The sequence below is a fragment of the Pituophis catenifer genome, unplaced genomic scaffold (assembly GCF_029215685.1).
Source record: "Pituophis catenifer annectens isolate HBS135680 unplaced genomic scaffold, rPitCat1.0.hap2 SCAF_2, whole genome shotgun sequence".
Lineage (NCBI taxonomy): Eukaryota > Metazoa > Chordata > Lepidosauria > Squamata > Colubridae > Pituophis > Pituophis catenifer.
Genome location: NW_027256882.1, coordinates 38,876,985 through 38,903,979, shown reverse-complemented (window position 1 = coordinate 38,903,979; position 26,995 = coordinate 38,876,985). Strand labels below are relative to the sequence as shown.

The window sequence follows — 26,995 nt, the reverse complement described above, 5'->3', positions numbered from 1 at the left end:
TGGGAAAACCAGATTCGCTTAACAAATGTGTTACTAACTGCAGTGATTCACTTAAGAAATGTGGCAAGAAAAATTGTAAAATAGGGGCAAAACTCACTTAACGAATTCCTCATTTAGCAACAGAAATGTTGGGCTCAACTGTGGTCGTAAGTTGAGGACTACCTGTACTCAAGCAAGTTTCAAATATTAGATGGTGAAAACATGGACCAGAAAGTAGAAATGGATACACAGAAGGCATTAATTAATCTTGGCCTTTATTCTTAGTAGTATGAAGAATGGACTGTCCTTCTCTTCAGACGAACATAGACAAGGCACCATGCTGAGGCCATAACACACAAGCAAGCAAGTAGGCCAAACACGGCATATGTGAATCCAAAAGCACAGGTCCAGGGGTGATAGTTAAGCCACTGTAGAAGGGCTACCGTCTGACTGAGTGTGCTTCGTGAAGATATGAGCAGGTGGCCTCCTTTAACAATTTGGGACAACAAGCATCAGCAGTTACCGTACAAAACTGAAAAGCTTCAGGGAGCGTTCAAAAACTTGGGGCAGAGATAATAATAACTAGACAGTGAAAATGAGGGCCTTTTATATTTTCCCTTTTAGGGAAATGATGATATATATATCTAATCCGTTAGTTCAAACAGATATAAGGCACATTCAGATGACAATTTTAAAAGGAAATGAACATGCAGGCAGAAGAGAGGCCTATTAGAACATTCATATCCTGAGGGAGTCTCTTGTTGCCGTGTGGATTGTCTTCTTGGCAGGGAGAGCTTTCTGATTTAACACAGGAAAGCTGCTATGGACACAGGCTCCCCCTCCAAAAGTGAGATTAAGGACTGGGAAGGTGGTGGCGAGGCGAGGACAGAAGAAAAAGACAAAAGACCCAAAAGGAAAAAGTTTGCTAAGTTGAGGAATCTTAGCTACAAGTAGCACCAAACACTATGGCACACACATGGAGATGTTGATATATGAAGCAAGTTGGGAAGGGTTAGATCAGGGGTGGGGAAAGATGGCCTCTTTTAGGACTTGTGGACTTCAACTCCCAGAATTCATGCGCCAGCATGGCTGAACTCAGCATGGCTGGCTCAGGAATTCTGGGAGTTGAAGTCCACAAGTCCTAAAAGGGGCCATCGTTTCCCACCCTTGGTTTAGATCAACAGAACTGGGCTACCCACCCATCACTAGGTTTGATAAGAACTGTAAAACCGAATTCCTCTCTGTACATAGGCGGCAACTCTTTAGGGAAACGACTGAACAAAACCCTAAATTACCTCACCTTGCTAGAAATCCCTGTCACCCACCTGGCCTTTAAAAAGAACAGATCTTGGGTTTCAACCTTCATCCTTACTCCATCCTTATATCCTTCCCAGCCTTTTTAGAACTAGACCCATTGTTAGATCCTTGAGGATAGCTTGCTTATAGGAAAAAGGTATCTAGTGACCAGCAGGCTCAGGTAGCAAAAACAGTATCAAGGAAAGGAACAACAGGATCCTGTTTTACGGTGGAAATCAGTATACACAGGTCCACCCTGCGACATCACCAGCTATCCCGGTGCTACAGCAGAGTAACAAGACCTCAACATTTGCAGATACTGGTCGACATGCAACAATCTTGTCCATAAGAAAGGTTTGGCATTCACAGGAGGGCACCGATAGGAGGAATGCTAAATATGGGTGCATATTGATGATGATTCATGGGTGTTCACCCTCAAGACGACTTTTCCTTCTCCTTCTGAGCCGTCAGTTCATCCGTCCTGGTTTCCTCTGATTCATCTGCTGGAGAGACAGCGCCCACCCCAAAAATTAAATTTCAGTCATCACTTCCAGGAACATGGACACTTTCCCCACTGAAATATGAATTAAAGCCGCGGTGGCGCAGTGGTTAGAGTGCAGTACACTTCTGCTGACTTGCCAGCTGACTGCAATTTGGCAGTTCGAATCTCACCAGGCTCAAGGTTGGACTCAGCCTTCCATCCTTCTGAGGTGGGTAAAATGAAGACCCAGATTGTTTGGGGGCAATAGGCTGACTCTGTAAACCGCTTAGAGAGGGCTGTAAAAGCACTGTGAAGCGGTACATATGTCTAAGTGCTATTGCTATTAGGTGTTTTGCTTCTTCATCCCCAAGAGATCTCAATAATACTCATGCTCGCTGGGGAATTCTGGAAATTAAAGAGCTCTCATCTGGAAGATGTTTAGATTGGGCAAGGTTGATTGAGACGAAACAGCTGCTAGAACAGAGAAGTTCTCCACTGGCATAGGGCATAGGCAATCTGTGGCACACTAAATTTTTATTTTATTTTTATTTTTATTTTTATTTATATGCCGCCCTTCTCCGGAGACTCAGGGTGGCTTACAATGCGTTAAGCAATAGCCTTCATCCTTTTGTATATTTATACAAAGTCAGCTTATTGCCCCCACAAACTGGGTCCTCATTTTACCCACCTTAGAAAGGATGGAAGGCTGAGTCAACCTTGAGCCTGGGGAGATTCGAACTTGCAGTAATTGCAGGCAGCTGAATGTTAATAACAGGCTATTAGTCTGCTGCGCCACCAGGCTCCTGTTGAAAAATTACAACTCCCAGCATTCCTAGCAAGCACACTCATTAAAAGTATCTCAGCCTACCTACGTCCAGATGAAACCTAGAAATAACAACAAGGTATTGCTCATCTTTGTCTCCAACCAATTATTATTCCTCCTTCCATACAGCTCAAATTTTGGGTTCTATTTAATCCACTAAATATGGAATGGAAGCTAGGATAGGTAACTACATATTTACTCTAGCTAGTTTCTACTGAGAAGGGCTTTATATTTGCTCCACCCCTTCCTCCCCACAGCTCAGCAATCCTTGAGCGATACCTGAGAGATGCTAACACCGGTCAGTTTCTCAACAGTGTCAGGCAGTTTATTCATGATTTCCAGGACTTCCCCAGTCATCTTCGCGGCACCCACATCTCCGTTCCCGCTCGACACCATGGTGATCTTACTCACGGAAGCCAATGGTTTGCTGATCTCGTCGGCTATCTGTGAAGGGAAGGTCAAAGACAGAGGGTAGCCTAATGATTTAAGATAGCAAACGGGAATATAGAAATGATGATGATGATGATGATGATGATGATTATTATTATTATTATTATTATTATTATTATTATTATTATTATTATTATTATTTATTCAATTTATATACCGCCCTTCTCCTATTGGACTCAGGGCGGTGCACAGCCAAGGATAAAAACATACCAATACAAAATTTAAAGTCAATTAAAAGAATTATACAGCTTTGGCCCAGAATTTAAAACAATCCAATTAAAACCCAATTTACACTTAAAAAGCTAAAAAGAGCTAAAAAAAATTAAATAAAAAAAATTGCCGTTCAAGTCAGGAGAGCGGGAGGAGATGACTTTGGTCTTCTCTCTCTGATCAATCTACCTTACAAGGTTCTTGGGGTGGGGAAAAAAAAATTAGGGAAAGTTCTAATTGAAGACTTTTCCAGCGCAAAATAGCATATGAAAGCAAAATATTATTACCATCAAAGGGACCATTTAGACCAGGGGTGTCAAACTCAATTTCATTGAGGGCTGAATCAGGGTGATGTTTGATTTTGGGGCAGCTGGGGGGCATGGCCGTGGTGGCCGTGTGTGGCCATCTCGATGTCACTCGTGCCGGTGGTGCACCAGTGGTGGCCAAGTGCTAAGGCAAGACTTCCCTCAGACCCTTCCTCACTCTCATTATAGTCTCTCTCTCCTTCCTTCCTTCCTTCCTTCCTTCCTTCCTTCCTTCCTTCCTTCCTTCCTTCCTTCCTTCCCTTTTCTTTTTCCTTCCCTCTTCATTCTACTTTCTTCTTCCTTCCCCCCTTTCCTTATTTTTCCTTCCTTGCTTTCTTCCCATCTTCCTCTTTGTCTTTCCTCTTTCCCTTTCTCCTTTCCTGTCCCTTCTTGCATGCTCAAATGCAAACATTTCTTCTTTTGTTTTTAGTTTGTTTTGCTAGCCCTTTGCCAGCGAAAACAGAGCTGGGGGGAGGCCGGGCCCCATTTTCGCTGGCAGAGGCACCGCAGGCTGGTTCTTTGCTGTTTCCAGGGCAGCCTTGCAGGCCATATCTAAGCATCCCGCAGGCCAAATCTGGCCTGCAGGCCTTGAATTTGACACCTCTGACTTAGATTACGGATATCTGCAAAAGGCCTGCGGCCCACAACCATATCCACCAGTCAAATGGCAGGCCGCATCTGGTTCTCCCGAATTACAGGTAGTCCTTGACTTACATTTGAACTTACAACACCGCTGAAAAAAGTGACTTATGACCATTTCTTACGACCGTTGTAGCATCCCCATGGTTCATGGGATCAAAATTCAGATGCTTGGCAACTGGTTCATACTTATGACGGTTGCGGTGTCCCGGGGTCATGTGATTATCTTTTGTGACCTTCTAACCAGCAAAGTCAATGGGGGAAGCCAGATTCACTTAACAACCATGTTGCTAAGTGAACAACTGCAGCGGTTGACTTAACGGACGGTGGCAAGAGAGGTTGTAAAATGGGTCAAAATTCACTTAACAACTGTCTCGCTTAGCAACAGAAATTTTGGGCTCAATAAGTCGAAGACTGTCTGTACAGTTAGTCCTCACCTTATGATGGCAATTGCAAGCAGACATTACATGACCACATTGCTCAGTAACAGCAATCCTGGGCAATGCTGGTTGCTGTTGTAAACCAGGACACGTGGGTCATTAAGCAGGAAGAGGCAGAAATCCTAAATCAGGGGTGTGAAGCAGCGGTGAAATCCAAATTTTTTTACTACTGGTTCTGTGGCGTGGCTTGGTAGGCATGGCAGGGGAAGGATACTGCAAAATCTCCATTCCCACACCACTTTGGGGCCAGCCAGAGATGGTGTTTGCTGGTTCTCCAAACTGCTCAAAATTTCTGCTACCGGTTCTCCAGAACCTGTCAGAACCTGCTGGATTTCACCCCTGGTGTGAAGGTGCCCTGAGGGGCAGCCTGAGGGATAGCTTGGGAGAGCCAGTGGAGGCTGAATGTAGGTAAGGGATGGGCTGTGGGCTGGAGAAAAAGTGGGAATGACTTTCTGGAGCAACTTGCAACTTTTCCTGCTGGCTTCCCCACTGAATTTGTTTCTGTGAAGCCGCCAAAAAGATAATAAATGATGATAACATGACAACGGTTTTCCGAGATATCAAAATTATAAGTTGGGTACACGAGCAGCCAGTTCGCAATCGTCTTGACTGCAGGAATGCTGTGATGGCTGAAACTTTTAAGGACTGGTTAATAGGTCCATTTTTTCCCCCCAACACTGCTATAACTTTGAACTGTCGCTGAACAAATGGACGTAAGCCGAGGACTATCTGTAAAAGGACAATTCTGGGATGTGGAGTCACAAATGTGTGCCAAAGTCAGAAGGAATCAGTATGGAGAACGAACTCCATAAATATGTGTTTGTTTTGGGGTTCCTAGGGAAAGCTTTTGGAAACATCACTTTTCATATTTTTTTTTAAAAAAAATATTATTTACAAACATTACAGAACATAACCAGGACCAAATTTCAAAGTTCTGATAATGCTAGCACCCTCCTCTTACGATTTCATTTTGGGACGCTTGGCAACCAACCCGCGTTTACAGCTGTTTCCAACATCCTCTGGTCATGTGACTGTGATTTTTGGCATTTTTTTGCTGGTTTTTGCCATATTCTTCTGGTTTCCAGCAAAAAAAAACATCCATTGGATAAAATTGGTCATGTGTTAACCGCTTAACAACTGCGATGACTTACAACCGTAATTCCAGACTTAATTATTAAGTCATAAGCCGAGGACTAACTGCACTAGAAGTGAGGAGGTCCTTGGTGCTTTCCGAGTCTGGTTGTTTTGTTGCATGTTACCTAATTTGGGTAATGAAATGTCTTCAAGAAAACCACCAGACTCGGAAAGCACCAAAGACCCCCTCACTTCAACCCTGAAATGCAAATATTCTCCTTTATCTATACTAGAAGTTAGTTGGCAGCTTTGTCCAATTAACATATCCCACGGTGATTTTGTGGTGATTTTGTTCAGATGTCGATAGTACCATTCTTTTATGTCAAGGCCTTCAAGCCTTGAGGCACAAAGAAACTACAATTAGTGACTTAATAGCCAGCCAGCACTTGGAGGTTTGTGTGTGTCCTCAGACTTTTAGCTAAACAATTTGGGATGAACACTAATTTGGGTGTGGGAGTAGGAATGGATTTCCAGAGGAAAAAAAAAAAATGCAGATTACAGGAATCAGGAGCACTACTCAGGTGACCCTGAGGACACAAATAAACCTCCAAGTGCTTCAAGGACCCTCTAAAAGGATGAAAATGTCCAGCTGTCTGCAAGGAATATAAATCCTTCCATTCCCCACTGTCCTGTCAGAGCTGAAGAAGCTTCTTGGATAAGAAGTGAAACGTCTTCAAAAGAAGAAAAAAATAAGAAAGTCCAGTTGCCTCCTGAAAAAGCACCTTTGGGACTTTCATCTCCCTTCTTTTCTCCTTGGGATTACACAGGGAGGACGTGCTTACCTCTGGAAGCTTCTCCAAAAGCATGTCCACCATGGCAACTTCTTGATACTGCTTAAAAGCTTCTGCCTTCTTAGACATCTGCTCAGCATCAGCCCGAGCTTTGGCCTCAACTGCGTACGCCTGAGCCTCGCCCTTCACCTAAAAAACGAAAACAGGATTTCACGATAAGCTAAGTTCTCATCCACCTCTTCCTGCTCTTCATTCCCATGAGGTAGAGAAGAAGAAATGGCTCACCCGGATGGCTTCGGCCTCCGCCTCCGCCTGCATGATGAGCTGAGTCCTGTTTGGGAAGAAAACAGGGACATGGTCTGCCCAGCATCCAACAGTCAAAGGCCACTTTTGGCCTCCCAAAATGGAGGGGAAGGCCAGGAATTGAATTGAATACTTTACTGTCATTGCACCTCGTACAACGAAATTAAATGCTATCTTCAGTGTACATTATACATAAAAAAGACTATAAAAATAAAACAAGAACACACATTCTTCATATTCTATACAATTAGCACAAGCAGCTGATTGGCAGATGGATCTACCTCCTGGAATACCGCTTATCAGCTGTTCCAGGCTGCGAGGATCGCCACCGCCCATCACCTCTGCCACCTATCGCCACCTCTGCACATCCCATTTTTGGCCTCCGCACGTCCCGTTTTCAGCCTCCGCGCGTCCCGATTTCAGCCTCCACGCGCCCCATTTTCAGCCTCCACACGTCCCATTTTTGGCCGGTTCCCGACGGCAGGGATAGGCAGCAGTGGCAATCCCTGCTGCCTGGAATGGGCCAAAATGGGATGCAGAGAGGCCGAAAATGGGGCCCACGGAGGTGGTGATAGGCGGCAGTGGCAATGGGCACAACGGTAGCGATCCCCGCAGCCTGGAACAGCTGATAGGCAGTATTGCAGGAGGCAGATCCAACCGCTAACCAGCTGCTCATGCTAAATCAGGCTGTGCTGAAGCTGACCAGGCTGTTTGCTATTTGCTGCAAGGCGACAAATTGCTGGGAGGCAGAGGCAGATTTTTTTTTTCCTTTTTCCTCCCCAAAAGCTAGGTGCGTCCTATAGTCCGAAAAATACGGTAAATTGAAAACCCCCGATATTGCATTAGTGTCACACTATAAAGTAGAATTCAATATAGTTATTGCCCTGGGATAGAAGCTGTTTTTCAGCCTATTTGTCTGTTTTTATTGTCCTGTACCGTCTGCCAGATGGTAATAGTTCAAAATAAGGGTGCCCAGGATGAGATGGATTTTTAAGGATGTTTTGAACTTTCTTAAGGCAGCGGGAGCTATAAAGCTCTTCCAAGGAGGGGAGAAGGCCTCTGGGCGATGACATTAACCCTTTGGAGTGCTGTCCTATCTGCCACTGTGCAATTGGCAAACCATACACAGGTGCAGTAAGTTAAAATATGACAAGGTTTGAAAAACGACAGGGTTTGACAGCAGTTTGAGGTGACAAACCTGGAGCAAGAAAACAGGCTTATTATTCTAGGGCCCGGCATGGTAATCCTGGTTTGCAACTGGAGAGTTAGTTGCAGGAAATCAAAAAGGATTATATGCGTGGAAGCCATGCTGGGAAGTCTTTTCTGCATCAAACAGCAAAGGCTAAAGAATGCCTGTGGAGATTCTCAGTCATCTACAATTGTCTCAAAGATGCTTTTTCAAAAGGCAACTGGACTCGTTTTTTTTTTTTTTTTTCTTCAGAAACAAAAATAACTGTCTTTCTCCAGGAAAAAAACAACCATTCAGTTGCCTTTTGAGGCAAAAGGATGGGAAATTTATGGGCTGACAATTGCAAAATGGGACTGAACGGTGTTCCAAAGGATGAAAGTTAGACCTCTTTGAAGTTAGAAAAAAATAGCAGCCTGGTAGTTTAGTGGTGAAGGCGCTCGCCTCCCACTCGGAAGGTTGTGAGTTCAATCCCAGGTAGTGGCAGATGTTTCTCTCCTAGGTTGCGGAGAAAATATATATCTGCTGGGAATAAATAGTTCACTTATGGTGTGTGAGAAGAGCATCTGGCCTGTAAACAGTCAATATATTCAATCACCCTGACTCTATCCCAAATAGGGAAGGGAAGGAATAAACAGAGTTTGAAGTAACCTTGGAGGTCTTGTAGTCCAACCCCCTGCTCCAAGGCTACAGGGTTCTAAAAAGAGTTTTGAAGTTAGAAAAAGTATCTCAACTGTGATAACTGTCTTCCTGACACAATGCATTGCTGGGCAGGAATCCCGAGACATGTGATTGAAAATTAAGCATTCAGCCACGCAAACCATCCTTAAATGAATTCTCAAATGGTGCAGTCCAAGGAGTTTTGCCACAGGTCAGTTCTCTGCATAGCCCAGATACATCAGCGCCTAGTATGATGAGTTATTTTTGGATTTTACTATTTCAGATTACGCATCGTATGTGACAGTGGTGAGTTTCAAATTTTTTTTACTACTGGTTCTGTGGGCGTGGCATGGCTTGGTGGGCGTGGCTTGATGGGCGTGCCAGGGGAAAGATATACTGCAAAATCTCCATTCCCTCCCCAATCCAGGGGAAGGCTACTGCAAAATCCCCATTTCCTCCCGATCAGCTGGGACTTGGGAGGCAGAGAATAGATGGGGGCGGGGCCAGTCAGAGGTGGTATTTACCGGTTCTCCGAACTATTCAAAAGTTCCGCTACCGGTTCTCCAGAACTGGTCAGAACCTGCTGAAACCCATCTCTGGTATGTGAGTGGGGAGTACAGGTAGTCCTCGACTTATGACCAGTCGCTTAGTGGCTTGGACAGACCTATCTGTGGGATACCTACCACCCGGATTTGAAATTCTGACAGTTGCCCATCGCCACCTTCTACAGTTACGTGACTGGCATGTAGCATTCAAGTCACATTTATAGCAGTTTGAAGTGTCCTGACTCCATTATACTAGTTTTGCCCCCCAAAAGAGGGAATTTACTTTGGGCTTTTGGCAAAAACAGCCCCCGTTGCATACCACTGGTTTGCTTAATGACCAGACAGGTTCCATTATGGTCATAACTCAAGGACTATCAGTATTATTTTTGTGGAGATTCATTCCATTATTTGACCCTTCAGCTTTACAGGTAGTCCTCAACTTACAACATTTCACTTAGGGACTGTTCAAAGTTACAACGGCACTGAAAAAAAGTGACTTGTGACCGTTTTTCGCACTTACAACGGTTGCAGCATCCCCATGATCAAAATTCAGATGCTTAGCAACTGACTCATATTTATGATGGTTGCAGCGTCACGGGGAGTCATGCGATCACATTTTATGACCTTCTGACAAGCAAAATCAATGGGGGAAGCCAGATTCACTTAACAACCGTGGCAAGAAAGGTCGTAAAATGGGTCGCAAAATTCACTTAGCAAACATTTCACTTAGCAACAGGAATTTTGGGCTCAATTATGGCCATAAGTCAAGGATTCCCTGTACTCTAAAGGGGTATAGCCAGCATCAGTTTCCTCCTTGAAAAATGCTTTTCTATGATGAATAACAGCAGATTCTGGATAGAAAGGAAAAAAGAGGGGGATAGGAGCAGATTCTGGACAGGAAGGAAAAAAGAGGGGGATATGGGAGTCTAATGCCTGTACCTTTCAGCCTCGGCTAATTTCTCCAACCGGTAACGTTCTGCTTCGGCTGGTTTCTTGACCTGGGCCTCCAGCTCCCGTTCCTTACGGATCATCTCCTGCTCCTGGATCTGAATCTGCTGAGTTCGCTCCACAACCAAGACTTGCATCTTCTCCTCTTCAATTTTCTGCTTGGTCTTGGCCACCTGCGTGAAGGATACAGAAAAACACTCTGAAACAGTGGTGGAATTCAGCCGGTTCGGGTAAACCTGTAGTTAAATTGCTGGCTGGCTCCACCCCTCCCCTCTCCTCCCAGGAGTCTCCATGTGCCCGATTTTGGCTCTCAGGTAAGTGTCAGGAGGCCTACTAGGACCAAAATGGGGCGTGGGAGTGTGTGGTGCGCCCCCGCCCCCCCGTGGCCGGTTTCATGACCCGGAGGCTTCAGAGAGGCCTCCTAGGCCCAAAACCAGAGTGGCCGCTCCCACGGCCCATTTTTGCTTCCAGGAGGCTGCAGGGAGGCCTCCTAGGCCCAAAAAAGGGGCGCGGGGGGGCGCATCTCCCCCATGGGCCATTTTTGCTCCCAGGGGGGTGCAGGGAGCTGAGTGCTGCCTGTCACATAACCTGGCCACGCCCACCCAGCTGGTCATTAGGAGAAAGAACCAATTGTTAAATTATTTGAATCCCACCACTGCTCTGAAGTGTTCAGAAACTTCCTCGTGAAGCTTGTTCACGGTTCAATATGTCAACATCCAGCAAATTTAGAGATGATGATGCTCTAGATCAGGGCTGTCGAACCTTGCTGGCTGGGGAATTCTGGGAGTTGAAGTCCACAGGTCTTAAGGTTGCCATGGTTGGACAGAGACCTGCTCTAAATGAAGGATGTGACCAGGGGCAGGAATCACAAACATTTTTCTGCACATGTTTCATTTGAGAATAAAATAGGCTATGACTTATTCCGTCTCTGCCATCTGCCAATCCCTTTGACTGGCTACGCGGTGGGTAGCTCACCTGGAGCTGATAGGCCAAGTCCGATTCTGCTTTCCGTGTGTTCACCTCGATGTCGTAAGCAGCCTTCTTCAGCTCGAAATCTCGGTGGGCTTTGGCCATCTCAATATCGTTCATAAACTGAGCCGACAATTTCTCTTGCTTGGCCTTGGCTTCCTAGAGGCGGAAAGATGGGAGAACTCAAGAGGCAGTGCCCAATGGGAAGAGAGAGGCAAGAGCTCAGAGATAGTGCAAAAGCTATGAGCATCAAAGAAGTTTTGATTAAAAAGATTCTCAAGTTTTTGTTTGACTCCTGGTGAGTTCATGGGAAAGTCTATTTGGTTGTTGATAATCGTTGGGCAGTCACGGCCTTCCTTTCTACAGCTCTGGGGTTTCCAAGTGGTCTCCCATCCAATTAATATCCAGATCTGAACCTGCTTAGAATCATAGTGCATGAAGGGACCTTAGAGGTCTTCTGGTCCAACCCCCTGCCCAAGTCAGACCACCTTATTCCATGCCAGAGAAATGGCTGTCCAATCATTCCTTAAAAACCTCTAGAAGTTCTTCAAAGTTCCATTTTATTAGAGATGTCATATTGGCACATCTGGGAAAACCCGAATCTGAAAGCTTCCAGGTTTTCCCCACCCATAGAGAAGTCCAAGTCCCTGCCCAGCACCCATATGTCCATCAAAGCACCGTCCAATCAAAGCACCGTCCCAACTGGAGATGCCTCCCAGTTCCAGCCCTCCAGGTGCAGAGCAAGATGTCCTTGACTTTCTGAGAAAAGAATGTTATTATGGCTAGATATCTCCCCTACGCCATACAATCCCCCCTCCCAGTTTCCAACAGTAGTAGATGTGGCAGGCCTGAAGATCCAATGCAAAAGATGGTTTCCAGGCCTGACACTCCAGCAATCTCTAAAACCAGGTAGATAGTCACATAGGCAAAGACCTTCCACAATTGCCCAAGAGCTCACCTTGATGCCAGCATCCCTTTTGGCTTCAGCTTCTCCAATCCTGGCATCCTTCTGTACCTGAGCAGTTCGGGCTTTTCCCAGAGAATGAAGATAATCCTACAATTGACAAAAGGGGACAATGATGGTCAGAAAAAGCAATCCAGAATACAGAAAATACTCATTGTGCAAATAAAATCTGGTAATGCCTGAATTAAGGGATGTGGTGGCTCAGTGGCTAAGACACTGAGCTTGTCGATCGAAAGGTCGGCAGTTCAGCGGTTCGAATCCCTAGTGCCGCGTAACGGGGTGAGCTCCGTTACTTGTCCCAGCTTCTGCCAACCTAGCAGTTTGAAAGCACATGAAAAATGCAAGTAGAAAAATAGGGACCACTTTTGGTGGGAAGGTAACAGCGTTCCGTGCGCTCTTGGCATTTAGTCTTGCCGGTCACATGACCATGGAGACGTCTTCGGACAGTGTTGGCTCTTTGGCTTTGAAACGGAGATGAGCACCACCCCCTAGAGTCGGGAACGACTAGCACATACTGTATGTGTGAGGGGAACCTTTACGTTTTAATGCCTGAATTCTGACTTTTTTTTCTTGGGTGACTGAACAACTGCAGAATGGACAGGCTCTAATCCTGTCCCAGATGAGGAAACCCAGGTTCTAATCCTCTCCCTGAAGTACTTTGAACTCATCATTCTCTCTCAACCCAACCTATGTCATAAGATTGTTGTGGAGAAAAATAGGAAGAGAGTAATATGTATGCTACCTTAAAATGTCCTTGGAGAAACAATGTGGAAATGATTGTTGCAACAACAAAACACGTTAACCCCAGGAAACTGTGAAAAAAATTCATTTTGGTTCCACCTTAATTCACTATAGGAACACTTTCAAGATTTTGTTACTGTAGCCTACAACCAGGGGTGAAATGTTCCCGGTTCGGACCGGATCACCCGATCCGGTAGCGATGGCGGCGGGTGGTTCGGAGAACTGGTAGCATAAATCCCTGCGCCCCCCCCCACTATGCCCAGCTGAGCCGCGGGATCATCAGAGGCTTTTTTTTTTTTTTACTTTTAAAAGAAAGCCTCTGCAGTTCAGACAGGTCAGCTGTGATCGTCAGAGGCTTTAAAAAAAGAAAGAAAGCCTCTGCCAATCAGGCAAGTCAGCTGGGATTGTCAGAGGCTTTTCAAAGCATTTTTTCTGCAACCTCTTCGGCCGAAAAGGTTGTAGAAAAAATGCTTTGAAAAATTAAAAAAAAAAAAAAAAGTTGGCCACGCCCACCGTCACATTACCCCCCCCTCACCAAGCCACGCCCACAGAACCGATAGTAACAAATTTTACATTTCACCCCTGCCTACAACCATAGTTCCGATCAAACTTAATATAATTATTTCTTGACTTGGCCGATGTTGGAAGGACTGACAAATATAAATCCAATCAATCAATCAATACGTTCAGCCCAAAACTTGATTGTCAGTATCAGAAAGAACCTCGTATCATTTTTTCATTAGGAAAAAAAAAACCAATCAAGTAATTCTATTTTATGTTGGGACAGGTTGATGCTGGTTTTCTATTTCTATTGCTGAATCAGACATCCTTGGTAATCTCTTGCGTAAAATATCTCTGTGATTGAACTTTCTCAGTGACATGGAAAATGGTTTGCATCGATACAAAACAGCACATATGTGCACCTGGTCATCGTGAATGTCCTTGAGGGTATAACTGACCACACTGATCCCCATGTTGACCAAGTCAGACGAGGCAACTTTGAAGACCTGCTCTGAAAACTTCTGGCGGTCCTTGTAGATTTCCTGTTTAACAAAGAGAGGTAACTATGTCAGTAAACAAGCACAGATTCTGTTCACCAGTTTTTAAGCCCATCTAGAAGCAGCATCAGCTAGAGTGGTGGTGCAGTAGCCTAGAGGTGGAGCTCTCGTCTCACAATCAGGAAGCTGTGAGTTCGAGCCTAGATAAGAGGCTGATATTTCTCTCTTTGGGCACAGTGAGAATATATCTGCTGAAAAAACCTCCACATTGGTGACAGGAAGGGCATCCGGCTAGTAAACACTCAGCTCCATTCAGTAGCCCAGATTCCACCCCGCAAGGGATTATGGGGTCATTAAAAGATGATGATAAAAGCAGCACAAACTCTTCTTTTTATCCTATAGCCTAGGGCAGGGATGGACAAATGTGGCTCTTTTACAATCTATGGACTTCAACTCCCAGAATTCCTGAGACAGCCAAGCTGCTCAGGAATTCTGGGAGTTGAAGTCCATAGGGCAGTGATGGCTAACCTTTTTGCCGTTGTGTGCCAAAAGGGGGGGTTGCGGGGGGGGGGGATCACGGGTGTATGTGCCCACACCCAAATTCATTGCCCCCCCGCGCTTCTCCCACCTTTGGCCTGCGACAGCAAAAAGGTTACTGGTAGGCCCAGTAGGCACATTTTTCACCCTCCCCAGGCTCCAGAGGCTTTCTTGGAGCCTGTGGAGGGCAAAAATGGCCTCCCCCCCCCCCCATCCAGAGGCCCTCTGGAGGCCAGAAACGGCCCCTTTCCCGACTTCCAGAAGGCTCGAAAATTAGCTGGCCGGCGTGCACATGCGCGCTGGAGCTGAGCTAGGGCAACACTTGCGTGCCCACAGATATGGCTCCGTGTGCCACGGAGAGCGGTAGAGAGCCTTACCTCTACTGTCATATGGGCCATGATGGCTCTCTGATGCCCTTCCAAGGTCTCCAGAGCAATATGTGTAATTTCTGCTTCAGACTTGCCCAGGAACATTTGACAAGCAGCTGCCAGCATCTCCTTGTTCTGGCCCTGGATCTTCACCTAGGTGGGAAAAAATGGTGTAGATTAGAAAGTGAAAGAAGGAAGGATGGGAAGCGCTTCCTGCTCATATCTGATCTCCCCTCCCTCCATATGGGGTTTGTCAGACTAAGGTGGTTTTTTTTCTCTAAGCAACTAGTGATTGTACTCTCCGTCTCAAAAGAGAGTTCCATCACATCAAATCAAGCAACGCTTCATTTGTCAGAATTATGAGAATTCTGTCCTAGGTTGAAGGCTGAAAACCTCTTAAGGTCCCCCCAACATTAAACAGGTAAAGGTAAAGGTTCCCCTCACACATATGTGCTAGTCGTTCCCAACTCTAAGGGGCAGTGCTCATCTCTGTTTCAAAGCTGAAGAGCCAGCGCTGTCCAAAGATGCTGGCATGACTAAAGGCCAAAGGCGCACGGAAAGCTGTTACCTTCCCACCAAAGGTGGTTCCTATTTTTCTACTTGCATTTTTTACGTGCTTTCGAACTGCTAGGTTGCCAGAAGCTGGGACAAGTAACGGGAGCTCACCCCGTTACATGGCACTGGGGATTCAAACCGATTAACTGCCGACTTTCGATCAACAAGCTCAGCATCTTAGCCACTGAGCGACGGCATCCCTTCATTAAACAGGTAGTGGTCGACTTATGACCAGTCACTTAGCAATCATTAAGGTTCTGACATATCTATCTTGGGGTTACAGACTTAAAATAACTTTAGACTTAGAATAACTTTATTGTCACTTTGAATGTACACTGATCGGCATACATTAAAATGAAATTTCGTTGCATGCAATTCTCAAAGGGTCACCACTTCCAATATATACTACATAAACATGACAAAATAAATAAATACAAAATTTTGCATATACCCAAATAAATTATATGACATAGAGAAACAACAGTCTAGTTCCAATGTATACATGACTTATAACTACAACTGAGCCCAGAACGTATGTTGCTAAGTGAAACAATTGTTAAGTGAGTTTTGCCCCATTTTACAACAGTTTTTGCCATAGTTGTTAAGTGAATCACTGCAGTTGTTAAATTAGTAACACGGTTGTTAAGAGTGTCGAGCCCGAAATTGACATATGTGTAGCCATTTTTGTTAGCTTTATATTACATTCATTTATTCCTTTTCTTTCTCTGTTTTATAAGTTTTTTTTCGGGCTTGCCACATTCTTAAGGTGGAAGGAGGGAATAGATAGTGAGCATTATTTTGGCTAGGTGATCTTCTTTCCCGTGGGAACTTTGGCTGTCCTTGCTGAGAGCTGAAGGTGGAGTTTGAAGAGACTGGGCAATGTTGATTTTACTTTTATTGGGGAGTGTGACTTTTGTGGGATGTTTCTAATTTTCAATATTATGTGGTGTAATTCCGGTTTGTGTCAGATCCGGAATTACAACAGTCTTTGCCAATTTGATGCCTACCTAAATAAAAGAAATTTGTTTTGGAAGATGGACTTTGCCTATTTCTTTTCTGAATGGGGTTCATCACTTGGAAACCTGACATTGGGAATCTGGCTGCCCCATTGACTTTGTTTGTCCTAAGGTCACAAATGGGGATCACATGACCCCAAGACATTGCAAACGTCATAAATATGAACCCAGTTGCCAAGGAGCTGGATTTTGATCCTGGGGATGCTGCAGTGGTCGTAAGCAGTGGTGGGATTCAGCCAGTTCGCACTACTTCGGGAGAACCGGTTGTTAACTTTCTGAGCAATTTGGAAAACTGGTTGTTGGAAGAAATCATTAGGGCAGAGAACCGGTTGTTAAATTACTTGAATCCCATCACTGGTTGTAAGTGTGAAAAAGGGCCATTATAACTTTGAACCGCCACTAAATAAAGGGTTGTAAGTTGAGGACTACCTGTACTTAAAATCAGGATTCAAAGCTCTGAATCCTGTCCTCACGCCCCCCCCCCAAATCAGCTGACTGCACTTCAGCTGCTTGGCAACCAGGCCAAAACTACGGTGTCCTATATTCATATGATCAGTTTACAATTTTGCCCAACCTGGCATTGAGTCCTGCTTTTGGGCAAAACCATGTCCATAGTGAACAAATGGTTCATTTGACGATTCGCTTAACGACATCCACTAAAAAAAGGTTGTAAAATTGGGTCAGGCACAGGACCAACCCACTTTAGAATAATTAGAACTGCAGAAAAAACAATTGCTACCAACCTGCCTTCCATTGAGGACCTGTATACTGCACGAGTCAAAAAGAGGGCTGTAAAAATATTTACAGACCTCTCGCATCCTGGACATAAACTGTTTCAACTCCTACCCTCAAAACAACGCTCTAGAGCACTGCACACCAGAACAACTAGACACAAGAACAATTTTTCCCGAACGCCATCACTCTGCTAAACAAATAATTCCCTCACACTGTCAAACTATTTATTAAGTCTGCACTACTATTAATCTTCTCATCTTCTCATCGTCCCCATCACTTATCTCCTCCTACTTATGACTGTAACCTTGTTGCTGGTATCCTTATGATTTATATTGATATTGTTTCCTGATTGCTTATTTGTAACCTATGACTATCGTTAAGTGTTGTACCTTATGATTCTTGATGAACATATCTTTTATTTTATGTACTCCGAGAGCGTATGCACCAGAACAAATTCCTTGTGTGTCCAATCGCACTTGGCCAATAAAAAATCTATTCTATTCTATTCTATTCTATTCTATTCTATTCTATTCTATTCTATTCTATTCTATTCTATTCTATTCTATTCTATTCTATTCTATTCTATTCTATTCTATTCTATTCTATTCTATTCTATTCTTTACAACTGTCCTGATTTACAACCATGATGGGCAAGACTCTATTACCATCGTTTGTAATTTGAGGACTACCTGTATTCGATGATTTTAACGCTGGGCACAACTGAGGCCCAGTTGGATGCATTTTGCACAAGGAAGCAAGTGGAAGATAATACATCATTTCAGGGATGGCCGAAACGTTACCTAAAAATCCACCAGAGGAATAGGAAAATAAAATGAATTCAGTTGGGATTGTAGTCTGCTTTTCCCCAGTGGTTAGGTTGTTTCTCAGAACAGAACAGAATAACAGAGTTGGAAGGGGCCTTGGAGATCTTCTAGTCCAACCACTTGTTCAAGCAGGAAACCCTATACCATTTCAGACAAGGGACTGTCCAGTCTCTTCTTAAAAACCTCCAGTGCTGGAGCACCACAATTTCTGGAGGCAGGTTGTTCCACTGGTTAATTGTCCTCACTGTCAGGAAATTTCTCTTTAGTTCTAGGTTGCTTCTCTCCTTGATTAGTTTCCACCCATTGCTTCTTGCCCTGCCTTCAGGTGTTTTGATATTCCCACGATATCCTTCAGTGTCCTGCTGAATAAAAATATTACCTGTGCGATGCCAGTGACTGAAATGGGGACTCCATGCCGGGTGTAAACTTTCTCACTCTTCACATTCAGGGTCAGAGTGTTAAGTGAAATCCTGTAAGAGGGGAAAGAAAAGGGTTAAAACACATACAAACAACCAGGGCCAGATTTTCCTATAGGCTAACTAGGCTTCAGCCTAGGGCCTCAAGATCAAGAGGGGGCCTCAAGATCAAGAGGGGCCTACATTCAAATTGTTAGCAAAATTAAAATTACACTTGCACTATAGGTGAAAGGGCCTCATAAGTGGAATAGCCTAGGGCCTCTTTTCATCTAAATCCAGCCCTGCAAACAACACATCCATGAAGTTTTAGATCTAACAAACATGTCACCTGGTGTTTCTATCTATTGAGAGCAAAATAGGGCAAACTTGAATTCCACTTGTAATCCACAACACCCTATAAGATTAATGTTTTAAAGATGCCAGCATGGCTGAATGCCTCAGCATCCTACCAACCCTGACTGTTCTCAGAAGCTAAGCAAGGTCAGCCCTGGTTAGTTTTTGGATGGGCAACTATGAAACCAACAGGATACCATTGCTCATTGAAAAGACTAGTCCAACTTTGGTGAGATCCTGGATATCTTTAAATAGAGCCTCCACAGAAAGATTTACCTCTGGATCTGTTGTACGCACGGTACCACAAACACCCGGCCCCCAGCGATCATCACTGGGGGACTGCGGCAGAAACCTGGGGAAAGAGATAAAACAGTGCAGAATCTACCCAAGACAATCAGATCCCTCAATCAGCCCAGTCAATCAGATTCCTCGGTCAACTGTTCATTTTGGGTTTTTTTTTTTTTTGAAAACTGATAATAAAAAACAAAAGGAGCTCAACAGAAAACCGTTTCGGAGGCACAGAAACTGGTCATTTCTTTGGGAAAATGAAGAAATATGGCCAATTAATGCAGGGGTCTCCAAACTTGGGAACTTTTAAGACTTACGGACTTCAACTCCCAGAATTCCATGTTGGCTGGGAAATTCTCAGAGTTGAAGTCCGTAAGTCTTAAAAGTTGCCAAGTTTGGAGATCCCTGAATTAAAGGAATAGGAAACTGATTGTAATACAAGTAGTCCTCGATTTACAACTATTGGTTTAGTGACCGTTTTGAAGTTACAACGGCACTGGAAAAAGAGTGATCTAGAATAGAATAGTATAACAGAGTTGGAAGGGTCCTTGGAGGTCTTCTAGTCCAACCCTCTGCTTAGGCAGGAAACGCAATACCCTTTCAGACAAGTGGCTGTCCAGTCTCTTCTTAAAGACTCCCAATGTTGGCGCATTTACAACTTCTGGAGGCAAGTTGTTCCACTGGTTAATTATTCCGTCAGGGAATTTCTCCTTAGTTCTAGGCTGCTTCTCTCCTTGATTAGTTTCCACCCATTGCTTCTTGTCCTGCCCTCAGGTGCTTTGGAGAATAGCTTGACTCCCTCTTCTTTGTGGCAGCCCCTGAGATACTGGAACACTGCTATCATGTCACCCCAGTCCTTCTTTTCATGAAACTAGGCATACCCAATTCCAGCAACCATTCTTTATATGTTTTAGCCTCCAGTCTCCATCTATGACTGATCCTCACAGTTACGACCGTTGCAGTATCCCCATGGTCATGTGATCAAAATTCAGGCACTTTGCAAGTGGCATGTAATTATGACAGTCGCAGCCTCCCAGAGGCTGACCTTCCCAGCCAGCTTCCAACAAGCAAAGTCAATGAGGGAAGCCGGATTTGCTTCATGACCACGTGATTCATTTAACAACTGCAGTTATTTGCTTAATAACTGCGGCATAAAAATTAGGCACAAGTCACATAAGAACAACCTCGCTTGTGTCAGCGTCTCAGCGCTGACATAGAAGAGGGAGATAAAGCCTGAACTTTTGCCTGCTAAATCCCTTTGAAGCTCGGTCTCCTTGGAAATGAAGAGGGGGGGAAACATTCCTGTGAACTGACGAGAAAAGAAGTCAGGAAAGTGACTTGGAAGATAGCCAATGAAAAGCAGAGAATTGGGGATCGGAAAGGGAGGGATTGGGGGGCAAAGGTCAGTCCTGACCGCACAAGCCATGATCCGGTTGCTGTACTCGAATAAAGAGAAAATTTCCTTAAAGATTGGCAGTTCGGAAATTCATTTATTTTGAGATAGCATCGAAGTCTGACAGCTTGGCAATGAGAATTCTGGTCCCTTTTGTGATCATAAGTCAAGGACTCCCTGTATTCTACAAAGAAGCACGGGGATTGGTGATCAAGACTATCCAATAGGGTATGATTTTGTTATAGATTTCCTTCATAAACTATTCCAAAGGAATAGTTTATGAAGTGAAGCACTTTGGCTTCTGTTCCAAAAATCTGCTTTAGAAATGATCTTTAACACTCTTCAATAACTCTTTAAAGCAGCTGTGTCTTTTCCTAGGACTATACAGTTGCCCTATGCTGCACAGCCCTATTAATAAAAAGTTTGAGCCTGTGCTTGTGCAGCCAAAATATGATTGTTAGGAAACGGGAAGCCGGCACAACCAGAGGGACAGCCCTTGATGGAAGAAATCCACTTTGTGAAAATAAAAGCACTGAATAGTTAAAAAGAGGAGAAAACGGTTTCTCCAAACGAAATCCTAAAGAGCCAACTTCATCTGAACAGCCCAAAGATGGTTGAATGTACAAAGCGATCCATGCGTTCTGGAACAGAGCAATCTGAAAGAAATCATGGCTAGCTTGAACAAAGGTGTCAGGCCTGGAAGCCAACTTTTGCATTGGGCCTTCAGGCCTGCCACAATTACTACTGTGGGAAACTGGGAGGGGGGATTGTATGGAGCAAGGGTGATATGTAGTCATAATAACATTCTTTTCTCAGAGAGTCAAGGACATCTTGCCCTGCACCTGGAGGGGAGTGGCTGGGAGGCATCTCCAGCTGGGATGGTGCTTTGATTGGACCATGTGATGGATTTGTGGGTGCTGGGCAGGGGCTTGGACTTTCCTTTGGGTGGGGAAAACCTGGAAACTTTCAGATTCGGGTTTTCCCAGATGTACCAATATGACATCTCTAATAAAATGGAACTTTGAGGAAACTCAAGCCTCGGAGTCTTCTTTCGTTGGGGGGGGGGTTACTTGGAACCCTGACATTAAGCATACTGCCACATTTTGTGGCCACCCTGAAGGCTGATCCAATTGGATAAGAAAGCTAAGAAAAAGGAACAAGAAATGGAGCACTTACCCGAGACAACCATAGCTTCATTGGGGCCACAGGTAAAGAACATCTTGACGGCTAGAGAGTCTGGAAAAGAAAAAGGAAACTGGATATTTCAGAATAGCAGGGCTGGAAGCAGGCTGGAGCTCTTCTAATCCAACCCCTTGCTCAAACTGGAGACCTTATATCATTTCAGACAAATGGTTGTCCAACCTCTTAAAAATCTCCAGTGTTGGAGCACCTGTAACTTTTGAAGGCAAGCTGTTCCACTGATTAATTGTGCTCGCTGTAAGAAAATTTCTCTTTATTTCTAGGTTTGTTCTCTCGGATAAGTTCCCACCCATTGCTTCTTGTCCCGCCTTCAGATGCTTTGGAGAATAAGTTGACTCCCTCTTCTTTGTGGCAGCCCCTGAGATATTGGATGGCTGCTATCATGTCACCCCTAGTCCTTCTTTTCATTAAACCAGACATACCCAATTCCAGCAACCATTCTTTATATGTTTTAGCCTCCAGTCCCCTAATCTTCTTTGCTGCTCTTGTTTCATATCTTATTTCATATCTGGCCTTTCTGTTTCCCCTGTTGTGATAGGGGAATGAGGTCCCGGTTTGTGGGGGCAATAAGCTGACTTTGTATAAAACAGAACACCGCTCGGGGGGGCCAAAAAGCCCTACTAAGCAGGTATATACAAAAGTATGAAGGCTATTGCTTAATGCATTGTAAGCTGCCCTGAGTCTCCGGAGAAGGGTGGCATATATAAATCAATCAATCAATCAATCAATCAAACAAACAAACAAATAAATAAATACATCCTGCTTGCATCAGGGTAGAACAATGTGAAGCCCTCCAGATGTTGCTGGATAGTGGGAGATGGCCAATAGTGGGAGATATAGTTCACTCCAGAACTAGAAGTTTTTTCATCCTCACTCAGAATTAAAATACACTACACCAGGGGTGAAATCTAAAATTTGTTACTACTGGTTCAGTGAGCATGGCTTGGTGAGGAGGGGGGGGGGGAATGTGACTGGGTGGGCTTGGCCAACTTTTTTTTTTTTTTTACTTTTAAAAGCATTTTTTCTACAACCTCTTCGGCCGAAGAGGTTGCAGAAAAAAATGCTTTTAGAAGCCTCTGACGATCAGGCAACTCAGCTGGGATCGCCAGAGGCTTTTAAAGGCATTTTTTTTCTTACAACCTCTTCGGCTGAAGAGGTTGCAGAAAAAATGCTTTTAGAAGCTTCTGACGATCCCAGCTGAGTCGCGCAATCATCAGAGGCTGTTAAGGAATTCGCAGAGCAACCCTAGAGTAGCAAGGGTATGCACATGAAAGCGACTGAGAGCAGTTGCGAATAACTACAACCAACACACAGATACACTGAGTTGTGTTTACTTTTAGGAAATAGTAATAAAGCACAGTCTAATAAACAGTCCAGGTCATACACAGATAAAGCAATAGATAGTAAAACAATAGTCCAGGGATATTCCAATAACAAAGTCTTCTTACTAGTCGTCATAGTCAACCCAGGAATTTTGGCAAGTTCCAAATATATGGATTCCATCTCCTGGAATTTCACACAGTCCACACATCTGGAAGTTGTCAAGATTGGGAAATCCTGGTGTAGCCGAAGCTGCTCATTTCTATGAACATTCACACGGCACCTTCCTTAACCTGGTGCTCTCCAGATGTGCTAGAGTCCATTCCCACAGTTTCTACATGAACTGGAGATGGAGGTCAAAAGATGGAGGTCAGAAACTCCCAACACACCTGAAAGGCACCTAATCCAGAGAATCTCCTAGATCACAAATCTGGCAACTTTTGAGTTCTGCTACTTAGGCATGTCTCTGGAATCCTCAGAGCTGAAATAACCAATTTTTTAAAAACAAAGCACAAGCAAGTGGATCAGAGTTTGTCCACTGCTCCTAAACTTCTATTGCAGGGATCTCCAAATTTGGCAACTTTATAAGATTTTTGGATCTCAACTCCCAGAATTTCTCAGCCATGCTTGTGTTTCCTTAGTTGCCAAAGACTTCTCAGATGTGGAGATGCTTGGAACTTGACTTTGATCAATATGAAAAGGGACATATATACAAATTCCAAGTCTTACAGAGCTTTGAAGTTCATGATTGATTGATTGATTGATTGATTGATTTGTTTGTTTGTTTGTTTGTTCGATTTATATGCCGCCCTTCTCCGGAAACTCAGGGTGGCTTACAATGCATTAAGCAATAGCCTTCATACTTTTGTTTAGTAGGGCTTTTTGGCCCCTCCTGAGCGGTGTTCTATTTTATACAAAGTCAGCTTATTGCCCCCACAAACCGGGGTCCTCATTTTACCTACCTCGAAAGGATGGAAGGCTGAGTCAACCTTGAGCCTGATGAGAATTGAACTCGCAGTAATTGCAGGCAGCTGGCAGCTAAGTGCTACTTTTAACAGTAGTTTAGTCCACTGCGCCACCAAGGCTCCTATGATTGACTTTTGGATTCATCTCCAAGACAGGGCAAGGAAGTTATATAGCTATTTCAGAACTGGTGAGTGATCTCCACCCCAGGTCTGGTTAATTAAGTTTGCCTTTGAATTATCTAAACTTTCCAGAACACTTTTGAAGGCAGCCACACCTTCGACACCTTCCAGCCAATTACACATCCTGACACAAAACTATGACAAAAGTCACAACGCATGTGCTTGGATGAAGAACATCATTCTACAAGAGCACTTGTTAATTGTTAACACAATAGATACTTGCGTCTAACACATAACCAAAGAGCAGTGATTCTCAACCTTCCTAACTTTTAAGATATGGACTTCAACTCCCAGAATTTCCCCAGCCAGCATGGCCATTGATTGCTAAGAATTCTGAGAGTTGAAGTCCACATATCTTAAGGTTGAGAAACCCTAATCTAAGATTGTTTTGAAGGTCAGAAGGTTATTTTAGAATGTTGGATGGTTTTAGAATGTTGAATGTTACATAAAATACAGGTAGTCCTTGACTTACAACCATTCATTTAGTGACCGTTCAAAGTTACAGTAGCAATGAAAAAAGTCACTTATAACCGGTTTTCACATTTACAACCATTGTATATCCCCATGGACACATGATCAAAATTTGGGTGCTGGGCAACTGGCATGTATTTCTGATAGTTGCACTATCCCCAAGTCATGTGATCAGCATGTCACCTTCCCACCTGGCTTCCGACGAAGAGAGCGGGGAAGCCAGGTTCGCTTAATGACGGCGTGATTCATTGAATAACTGCAGTAATTCACTTAACAGGGGCAAAAAGGTAATGAAATGGGCCACAACTCACTTCTTACTCAGCAACCAAAATCTTGGGCTCCATTATGGTCGTACGTTGAGGACTATCTGTAATGTAAATTGCCCGGAGCTTTTGCAATGGGTGACATGCATTTATACATAAAAATGGAAGGGATCAAAGAGGTCACCTAGTCCAACCCCTTCTCAGGACAAGGTTCTGTGAAAGGAATCCATCCAGCACTATTATTCTAAGCAGAGCATTTCAATGCTCAATAATGCCAATTCTTCCTAATTACTGATATTCATCCCTTTTAATTGCCACCCTCTGCTCCCCATCAAGTCTTGCTTCTGGCTGTATATTTTTTCTAAGTACAATGTACATCAATCAATGGCAGAGACTATATTTTCCCCTCCCTCTGGCAAAACCCAACCCTGGAGCCATTTCCCACAGAAAGATTAAATTCTTTAAGCAGTGCATTTAGCCACGGGGTGTTTAGATCAAAAGCAGAGCTTTTCTAAGGCGGGTAGAATCATGAGGACTAGTGAGTTATCTGTAATTCAAAATAAGCACCCACCCACACCCAAGGAGGAAGATGATCCGGGAAATTTCCACACTACAGGATGACAACCTCACATCCTGTAGTGTGGAAATCTTCTACGGTAATACGAAGCTTTTTTAAAAAAAATTCCTAGGGGTTTATTAGCCCCGCGACGGTTTAATTAGGCTAACAATTTCTCTGAGGATACAAGCGCCGCTCTCTGAAAAAAAAGCAGCAGCCCAGGCCTGTTTTTATTATTCGTGTGTATTTTGCAAAAAGCGCAAAGGGGGAAAAGGATACGCTCCCCAACGGGAGTTGCGTGCAATCTTGAAACTGCCCGCTTCTCATCAGCCCGCTGCTCGTTGGCGCAAGGCACCCTCCCCGCCCGGGTCCCCGACGCCCAGGCCCTACCTGCCTTCCCAGGACCCGCTGCCTTCTGCTCCGAACAGGCACACACCCTTCCTGCCGACGCCTTTCCCGGCAGCCCTCGCTGGCTGCTCACTTTCGCTTTTCCACAAGCGCAGCCCCTGCTGGAGGCGGCCGGGCGGCACAGGGGCGGCTAATGGCGGGAATTGGGGAGCAACGCCGCTACCGCCGCCTCGCCCGCGCTCGCTTTGGGCCGGCCGGCAGAATGGCTGCGTTCTCCGTCGGTCCTCACCTGGAGATCCATCTGGTGGCCGCCAAGAACAGGGGAGGCTGAGGGAGGCTGAAAAAGCGGGATGGGATGGAAGGAGAGGAGAGGAGAGAGGAAGGAAAGAAGGAACGCAGAAGGGGAAGAAAAGAAAGGGAGGGAGTAAAGAAGGGAGGAAGGGAGGGGGGAAGAAAGGCAGAAGGGGAATAGAATAGAATAGAATAGAATAGAATAGAATAGAATAGAATAATAAAAATAATGAATAGAATAGAAAAGAATGAACAGAATAGAATAATAAAAATAATGAATTGAATAGAATAGAATGAATAGAATAGAATAAAAATAATGAATAGAATAGAATAGAATAGAAAAGAATGAATAGAAAAGAATAAAAAATAATGAATAGAATAGAATAGAATTCTTTATTGGCCAAGTGTGATTGAACACACAAAGAATTTGTCTTGGTGCCTATGCTCTTGGTGTACATAAAAGACAAGATAGGTTGGTCAAGAATCATAAGGTACAACACTTAATGATAGTCAGAGGGAACAAATAAGCAATCAAATCCTATTAGGAAACAGTCAATATAAATCTTAAGGATACCAGCAACAAGGTTACAGTCATACGGTCATAAGTGGGAGGAGAAGGAAAGAAGGGAGGGACTAAAGGGAGGGAGGGAGGAAGAAAGGAAGGCAGAAAGAGAAGGAAGGGAGGGAGGCAGAAGGGAGTAAAGAAGGGAGGAAGGCAGAAGGAAGAAAAGGGAGGGAGGGAGGCAGAAGGAAGGAAAGGGAGGGAGGGAGTAAAGAAGGGAGGAAGGAGAAGGAAAGAAGGGAGGGAGTAAAGGAAGGGAGGAAGGAGAAGGAAAGAAGGGAGGGAGTAAAGGGAGGGAGGAAGAAAGGAAGGCAGAAAGGGAAGGAAAGAAGGGAGGGAGGGAAGCAGAAGGGGAAGAAAAGGGAGGGAGGGAGAAAGGCAGAAGGAAGGAAAGAAAGAAGGGAGGAAGGAAGGGAGATGGAAAATGGAGTAAAGAAAGGGAAGAAGGAAAAGGAAAAGAGCTGGAGGAGGAACGGAAAGAAAAGAAAGGAGTTAGAGGAAGAAGGAAGGAAGGAGAAAGGAAGGGTGGAAAAGAGAAAACAGCTCGAGAGGAAAGGAAATGAGGGAGATGG

General features: G+C 44.4%; 1 protein-coding gene across 3 annotated transcripts; it reads right to left on the bottom strand.

The window, feature by feature from the left end:
* Positions 1-237: 237 nt before the first annotated feature.
* Positions 238-25,629, bottom strand: FLOT1 (flotillin 1). 3 transcript variants are annotated; one of them, XM_070936667.1, is made up of 13 exons: positions 25,613-25,629; positions 21,444-21,503; positions 18,863-18,938; positions 18,217-18,307; positions 14,717-14,860; positions 13,728-13,847; positions 12,058-12,153; positions 11,106-11,258; positions 10,122-10,303; positions 6,774-6,819; positions 6,540-6,677; positions 2,859-3,023; positions 238-1,778 (listed from the first exon to the last, which is right to left on the bottom strand). In XM_070936667.1, exons 2-13 carry the CDS (start codon positions 21,484-21,486, stop codon positions 1,743-1,745), a joined length of 1,290 nt encoding a protein of 429 aa, XP_070792768.1. In that variant the 5' UTR covers positions 21,487-21,503; positions 25,613-25,629; the 3' UTR covers positions 238-1,742. The 3 variants fall into 3 exon arrangements, with proteins under 3 accessions (XP_070792768.1, XP_070792770.1, XP_070792769.1); XM_070936669.1 differs by having other exon boundaries at positions 238-1,775; XM_070936668.1 differs by lacking the exon at positions 25,613-25,629 and adding an exon at positions 24,715-24,753.
* Positions 25,630-26,995: the final 1,366 nt, after the last annotated feature.

Bases quoted from the DNA above. Each gene is read 5' to 3' on its own strand.
- FLOT1 (XM_070936667.1), bottom strand. From the start codon at position 21,486: ATGTTCTTTACCTGTGGCCCCAATGAAGCTATGGTTGTCTCGG. The intron at 12,154-13,727 runs GTGCACATATGT...TGTCAATTGTAG, and splicing joins AGGACATTCACGATGACCAG to GATTATCTTCATTCTCTGGG. The intron at 6,678-6,773 runs GTGAGCCATTTC...TTCGTTTTTTAG, and splicing joins CGGAGGCCGAAGCCATCCGG to GTGAAGGGCGAGGCTCAGGC.